The 8,114-nt window shown below is 34.7% G+C and overlaps 2 protein-coding genes across 2 annotated transcripts; both read left to right on the top strand.

Moving 5' to 3' along the window:
• The first annotated feature begins 2,462 nt into the window (after positions 1 to 2,462).
• LOC145788583 (uncharacterized) lies at positions 2,463 to 7,522 on the top strand. The gene is made up of 3 exons (XM_082902848.1): positions 2,463 to 2,826; positions 6,398 to 6,783; positions 6,912 to 7,522. Exons 2-3 carry the CDS (start codon positions 6,400 to 6,402, stop codon positions 7,479 to 7,481), a joined length of 954 nt encoding a protein of 317 aa, XP_082758974.1. The 5' UTR covers positions 2,463 to 2,826; positions 6,398 to 6,399; the 3' UTR covers positions 7,482 to 7,522.
• Positions 4,446 to 6,182, top strand: LOC114255797 (protein ALP1-like). Its single transcript, XM_082902847.1, has 3 exons — positions 4,446 to 5,169; positions 5,258 to 5,483; positions 5,570 to 6,182. The coding sequence occupies exons 1-3, from the start codon at positions 4,642 to 4,644 to the stop codon at positions 6,037 to 6,039; spliced, it is 1,224 nt and encodes a 407-aa protein (XP_082758973.1). The 5' UTR covers positions 4,446 to 4,641; the 3' UTR covers positions 6,040 to 6,182.
• Positions 7,523 to 8,114: the final 592 nt, after the last annotated feature.

Raw genomic sequence — 8,114 nt, 5'->3', positions numbered from 1 at the left:
CCCTGACTCAGCCAATGGCATCATTTGATTTTGTTCTCAACAAATTTACAGACACAATTAAGAGAATTTTTCCCTGTCTTTCTCAGCACCCAAACACTGCTTATTTCGGAGAACTTCAGATCTACTAGCAGATCTAAAATCACCGAACATAACGATAAAAATTGAAGCAGTTCATAACATGATATATCTATAATACTTGTAGAGAGAGAGAGAGAGAATAAGGGAAACTACCGGCGGTGACGAAGCGGCGATTGTACTGCATACGCTTGTGAGCACGGCCGCGGGGCTTCTTCTTCTTGTCCTGCTTGGCTACTTTTGGAGTTTGGCCTCTCACCTTACCGGCACGAGCTAGCGATCCGTGAACCTTACCTGCAAAATCATCAAATCCAGATTGAGATATATAGATTTTAAGCTACAAATTCGAAACCCTAGATTGGAAACGGTGATTTTGAGCTCACCCATGGTTGTGTTGTTTCTTCGACTGGAGGCTTCGTGCGATACAGAAAGAGAGAGAGAGCACAGAAGAGAATTCTAGGGCTAGCGTTTTGTTGGATATGTGTGTGTACCTCCGTTTGGGAAGATAGGTTGTGAGTTTGTTTTTTTTTTTTTTTTTTTTTAGCCATAAAAAAAATAAAATAAATTATTTTAATCATAACAAAGGGGGAAATCGGTTTGGTTCAGTCGGTTTTTTTATTAGTTTTGCACTGTACTGATAATTTTGGTTTTTCATATTTGTAAACCGAATCGTCTAGAAAAATGACATAAACTGGCGCGATTCAGTTTATTACGGTGCGGTGTGATTTTTTCGATTTTTCGATTTTTTAGCCTTTTTTTTCTCCTAATTGGGCCTCACATTTTGAGCCTATATTTCTATCCATTTTGCATAACATTTGGGCTCAGGCCATGTAATTCCTACATAGGTTTGGGGCTTCATATTTTGGGCCTATTAATATTATATAAGTCGGTTCGATTCAGTGCGGTTCGGTTCAAAAAATCAAAAATCGTAAACCGAACTAAATGTACAGAAAAACATAAGCCGAACCGAACCAAACGATTAAAAACTTAAAACACCGACCGAAAACCGTTAGGTTCGATCGGTTCGGTCGGTTTGATCAGTCCTTCCGGTTATTCTTTCACCCCTAGCCACAACAAACAAAACATCACATTCAACCCATAATCATTACACTCTTCTCTTACAAAAAAATCAAAAAAGCCAAAAATTCAAAAAATCTTTCCCAAACCAAACTTTTTAACCCAGACTAAAATAGCCAAAAAAACTAAAAAATTAAAAAACCAACCCACTTCCCAAACCAACCAGAGCTGTTGGGTTGGGCTATGAATCTACGACCCAGGTTTTGGGGTTGGACCCCTCATGTTTACTGGTTGAGCCAACAGAAATTGGGTATCAACGGCCCGAACATGTTTGGTTCATAGTCTTAGGTATTTTCAAGCCCAAATTAAAAAATAATAAGGGGAAATTACCCATAGGTCCCATGTGGAATATGTGGATACTATTTAATCCCATAACTTTTTTAGTACACCTAAAAGTCCTTTCCCCTCTCTCTCTGCTTTTTGCTTCCCTCTTTACGCCTCCTCCTCTAACCCTAATCTCAGTCCGAAAGTCAAACAAGAAGGCGATGAAGAACAAGAACAAGAAGACGATGAAGAATAAGAACAAGAACAAGAAGACGGTCATCCTCAGATCTGTACTTAGATTGAACAGATTTGTGTATATATCTTTGTCAATTTCTCTCTCTTTCTCTCTCTATTTACAGATTTTTTTTGGGATAGTTGTTGATCTATGGTTGTTGTTGTTGATGATGAAATAGATCTATAATATCATTGAAACAGATCTGTAATGACTCAGATTTGTACAGATATCACACAGATTTGTAATGAGAAAATTTTCGAATTCTGAACAAGTAATTTTCGAGTTTTAGTTACAGGCGGTGAAAACTGTAAAATTTTGCAGTTTCAAATTTTTTTTTGGTGCTGGAATGAATCATGGTTTAAAACTATAAAATTTTACAGTTTTATAACATTTTTTAGAACTGTAAAATTTTACAGTTTCATAACATGTTTTAAACATTTCGACGAGTCTCCGGCGATGTTGAACATTCCGACGAGTCTCCGGCGACCGTTTGACGGAAGTCTGACGATAGTAAGATATGAACAGTGTCTGTAAATTAAAAAAAAAAAAAAGATTTTTTGGTAACAATTAAAAATATATTGAACTAATTGGTGCAAGTATTTTGTTTTGGGATTAGTTGGATTTTAAACTTAGTACATGGAACTTATCAGAAAGTTAACATTTACTAAATGCATTTATAATGTATAATTTGTTTAAGTTTTGTTAACTAATACATTTAGGGTACTCAATAGCATTTATAATGTATAATTTGTTTAAGTTTTGTTAACTAATATATTTAGGGCATGTTTGATTGGATGGATTAGGCCATAGGATTAGGATTATTAATCCGTGGGCCCAACTATCCTATGTTTGTTTTAATAATTTGGTTTAGGATTATTAATCCAATGGATAATTAATCCAACAAATTTGTTGGATTATTAGTAATGGGGTAGGGGTGGGATTATATATCCTGAATTGGGAAATAAAGTAAAAAGACTTTTTTACCCTCACTATATACGCAGAAATGTAAGCCAAATCGTATCATTTCTATCCAGCAAAGACTCAGCAGCTTTGCTGAGAGATCTCCACCTTCGTGAAGGATCTCCACCTTCGTGAAGATCTCCATCTCGGTGTGCCGATTTCAACCTTCGTTCGCCGGAAAATTCACCGTCGGCACTGAAAAACTCTCATTACCGGTGAGATTATCATCTTCGCCATTTAGTTTTCCAGATTTTTATCTATTTCAACAATTAATTTTACATGTTTGGTTCAAAATTTATGATAAATCATCATTGTCAGAATTTATGAGATGTATTTGTATATATACATAGATCTATGTAGTTGTAACAATGTTTTGATGGTTTTGGTATATTATATACTAGATCTCTGTTTGATTCGATTGTTAAAATTCTGCCCACCATGTGTTTGATTCTATGTTCAAGTGAGAACTCATCATAAACAATTGGAACATGCTTATGAAAATTGTACAGACAAATTTTACTGTAACTGTACATGATTTCATAGCTTGCATCCAAGCAATCAATCATTCAGTAAGTTCTACAAGCACTGATTATTAGTGTTGCTGCTTTTGAAGAAAATTTCTTCCATAATATGTCTTTGGACTACATATTCAGGCCCACAAAAAGAAAGAAAAAAAGAAAGAAGAAGAAAAGGTAGAAAATATAGTATCTGAAAGCATTCTGTAGTTTTAGATAGCTTTTAAATAACTTCTACTACGTTTTTATTAGCATTGTGGTATCTACTGCATCATGTATAGGATCACCTTCAACTCTTCAAAATAACATGACTGCTAGTAACCAAATTTGGACTTCTAAAACAATTCCACTTCATAATGAATGCTTTTTTCCCAAGTATATAATTAGATCAGCAAATGAATCATATTGAATGTGGAGCCACAATTTGGTTTGATTCATAAATTCTGTTTGATGATGATTTGTATAGAAATTTCAATGGAATAGAAGTTAGGACTAAATTAAGTAGGTTTGAATGATTTATATACAGCTTGCATCTTCTTGTTAAATCATCATTGCATGGTCTGATGTCAAATGGGATATATGAAATTTGAATGGCTAGTTTAACCATGGTAGATATTAATGTAGTCACTCTTAGTTGATATTCCTGTTTTTGCCCTCCACCAAATATCAGTGATGGCTGCTAGTGAGACTGATATATATGAACACATACATATTTATCTATCTACATATGGTGGATTTTGTGGTAATTTCTTTCTTAATCTATGAAATGTTACTTTATCTTTTACACGAGCTTTGCTAGATATCGTTCATAATAAATGGGTATATCCATTGTTATAATAGCACCATTATTTTCTTTAGAGATTAACATAACAATTTTGCCTTGAAAAAATCATTATTATTATTGCAGGTGGTGGAAGCAAGGGCAAAGATTGTGCTGTCAACTCGTGGGTTATTTCTTGTTCAAAAAAAGCTGGTGGGTTATTTATAAATTGTATTTAAGCGATCCGTAGCTTTGTGGTGGGAAATAAGCCTAAAGCGCATGAAAAAGTCATTTTACATGTACAAACCCTTGAGATGGAAGGAAGTTGAAATTTTTGTGCTACTGAACTGATGACTCTGATTAAAGCATCATATCCATATATGCCTTTAAAATTACATTTGAGGGTGATAGATGATCATATATGCCTTTAAAACACAAACAGCAGTACATTACTGATTTTTTGTTGTTTTGACTCACTCTGGCCATTTCATTGAATGATTGCATACAACATATTAGGGTAATCTCTTCCTGTTCATGGCAAAGTGCTGGCCATTGTTTATGCCTAGTGGTTGTGGTGATACTGGACTTGTGTGGTAAAAAATCTTTGCATAAGAAAAAAATTGTAATCATATTGAATGTGTTTAGATTTGAATTAATGCAATCTTTTGGGAGCTCTTTCAGTACCCATCAGAAATACATGTAGTTCTAATCTCTTACATTAACTAGATCTGATGTGTTAGTTGAAGCATTTGTAGATGGACAATTATGAATGCTCGGACAGTACGATGGACCTATTTGAAGCATTTGTGGCACTCCAAGAAGTTGTGTCATCTATTAACTATGTATGTGGTGTGTACATTATTGTACTACAAGTTGCCTTGGAGAGGTACCAATATAGGTTGGATATTAAAAGATCACCACATCCCTTCCAAGCACAATTAGACTATTTGAATAGATTGGTGAAGGATAGCGATATTGATTGTCATGAACAACTCCGAGTGAATAGGCATACCTTCATGTGTCTTTGTACACTTGTTCGAAGTGTGGGATTATCTGATTCCAAATATGTCCTCTTAGAGGAGAAAGTTGCAATGTTCTTAAATGTGATTGCACACGACTATAAGAATCGCAACATCAAGTTCAATTTCATGCGGTCTGGGCAAACAGTTAGTCAGTATTTTAACGATGTCCTGAAGGCTATTTTACGCTTACAAGGTGTCTTACTTAAGACACCAGAGCCAATAACTGCAAATTGTACAGATGATAGATGGAGGTGTTTTCAGGTATTACATAGTTTAATTTCATTTAGATTTTGGGCAAACACTAACATATTTAAAATGAATAACCTTATTTTATTTTGATCTTTGGTAGAATTGTCTTGGAGCTCTAGATGGAACTTATGTTAGGGTTCGTGTTCCTGCAATAGATAAGCCAAGATATAGAACACGGAAGGGTGAAATTGCTACTAATGTCTTGGGTGTTTGTTCCCAAGACATGCAATTCATTTATGTGTTGCCTGGATGGGAAGGGTCAGCTTCAGATTCTAGGGTACTTAGAGATGCTGTGAATAGACCAAATGGTTTGAAGGTGCCGACGGGTAAGAATCTATATAGTTAATTGATGTAATCTTAATTGCCCAATTTTTAAAGTACTTATACATATGAAACCCATACTTGTTTTCAGGTTTCTACTATCTTGTAGATGCGGGTTACACTAATGGAGAGGGTTTCTTAGCGCCGTATAGAGGGCAACGCTATCACCTCTCTACATGGAGAGAAGGGGGTATCCCAGTGAATCCTGAGGAGTTCTTCAACATGAAGCACTCTGCTGCTCGTAACGTTATTGAAAGGTGTTTTGGGTTACTCAAGATTAGGTGGGCAATACTAAGAACTGCTTCGTACTACCCAATCAAGACCCAGGGTCGTATTATTACTGCATGTTGCCTTCTCCACAACCTCATCAGACGTGAAATGCCAGTGGATCCATTTGAGTTCGACTTAAATAACACTCCTATACCTCAACCTGATTTAGGAGAAGAGTTCATCAATACAGTAGAGCCATCAAATCAATGGAGTGATTGGAGGGATACATTGGCAAACATAATGTTTAATGAATGGCAAGCAAATAGAGGAGTTGGTGGAAATCCTCCGTAGTTGAGATAGTTTATTTAAATATTTTATTTGTAATGATGAGAATCTTGTCTATTTTCATAATTGAAAAATATGTAATGAGAATCTTACGTAGTTGAGATGGATTTATTTTTCAAGCTAATCAATTTTATTTGTTTTAATCTTTATTTCATGGAGAACCATTTATTGCTTTCATGATTGCATAATAATATCTATATTTTAGGTAGATTGAGTAGTTGTTTAATATCAAGAGTGCTATTTTATATATATATAGTTCATGCACACTTTTCAATCATATTTTTATTTTGTCTTCCATACTTGTATTTTGTATATTAGAATGAGCTATTAAATCAATAATATGTGTTGTACATCATTATTATAGGCATGGATAGTGTTGCTACCAGTCATTCTCGAAAGAAAAGTAAGGGGAAGGCAGATGCTGGTTCAATTGGGAGTCGTAGGATTTGGACGAAGAGGGAGGAGTTGTTTCTCATAAGTGCAATGAGAGATTTGTGTAATAATCCTAAATGGAAGGTTGACAATGGGCAATTTAAGTCGGGGTTTTATGGCGAACTTGAGAAGAGAATTATCATGGCTTTTCCTGGAAGTGACCTTCGTGCTTGTCCTCACATTGAGTCAAAGATAAAAATTTGGAGGAAACACTATGGCCTTTTGTATGAAATGACTAAGCTTAGCGGGTTTGGATGGAATGACACTGAGAAGATGGTTCTTGTTGACAGTGATGATGTTTGGGAAAACTTTGTTCGGGTAAGTTTTTTTCTTCTATTTTTTAGTGTTCATCTCATCATAATTACTAGATATCTTATTCATCTTCATTTCAATTTTATCTCATTTAGCATACTTGAATGTCCTTTCTTTCTTTTGAACTTGTGTAGAGACAACCAAGTGCGAGTTCTATGCGAAACAAGTCATTTCCATATTATGAAGATTGGCTTGTTCTCTTTGGCAAAGACAGAGCCACTGGTGAGTTAGCGGAAGATCCTGCAGATGCAGTTGAAGCAATTGCTGTGGAGGAAGCCATGGAGGAGAAGGGTGATGGTTCTCCAGCTAAGCAATTCAATGTTGCTGACTTCGAGTGTTCAATGTCTACAAATGGAAATGCATCCAACTCTTCTACCTTTAGCAAGGGAGGAACAAAAAGAGCGAGGACTACTGAAGGAATCGCAAATAATATTGCTACAATGACAGAGACACTTGGCTCTTTTTTGGACAAAACGGACACTAGATTGGGTGAGATTGTTAAAAGGATTGGATATCAACATGACTTATCCCAAGCTAGGAGGAGTGTCAATGCTGAACTTCTGAAGCTCCCCCTTACATCAACTCAAAGGTTGACAGCAGGTTCTCTCATTGTCAAAGATGCTCAGCGAGTTGACTTCTTTTTCAGTCTCTCCGATGCCGACAAATTAGAGTGGGTATGTCTTTTGTTGGGAGGGCACGTATGAGTACACATGTTGGGGATCGTGGTTTATTCGACACAATAGAATATATATAATAGTATTTGATAATGTGGGAATTTAGTTGTGTAGAAGATATTGGATGTTCAAACATAATTTTGCATGTGTACTTTTAGGCCATGTTTGCATGTGTTTAATTACCATTTTGTGTATGTGTGTGTGGACATGTTTGCATGTGTTTAATTACCATTTTGTGTGGGTGGGTGGGTTGGTGGTGGTCATGTTTGGTTTGGTTTTTATGAACTTGTTTTAAAATTAATTTGGTGAAAGAAATTTAAAAAAAAAAAATAAAAACACTTATTATTAAATCTATATAATTTTATATTTTAGAAGGCCAAAAATAATTTTTATAAATTTTAAAATATTTTTTTATATTTATTTTATCAAATTAGTTTAGATATTTTTTTAAAAAAAAAAATTAAAAAACAAACCAAACATGGCTTTTGTATTTTGTATTTTAATTTTGCTTTTATTTATTTATTTATAATTTTTTTCAAAATCACATTTATGAAGAAATTTTGATAAAGTAAAAATTATGAAGAAACATTGATGGAGGGTAAGATTGGAAAAGAAAATAAATATAGTTGTAATCCTACATTTATAAGTTTCTTATCCCATGCA

The sequence above is a fragment of the Camellia sinensis genome, chromosome 13 (genome assembly GCF_055761805.1).
Source record: "Camellia sinensis isolate YWXY chromosome 13, ASM5576180v1, whole genome shotgun sequence".
Taxonomy (NCBI): domain Eukaryota; kingdom Viridiplantae; phylum Streptophyta; class Magnoliopsida; order Ericales; family Theaceae; genus Camellia; species Camellia sinensis.
Note: the sequence above shows the minus strand (reverse complement) of the source record. Positions and strands in the feature narration are given on the sequence as shown.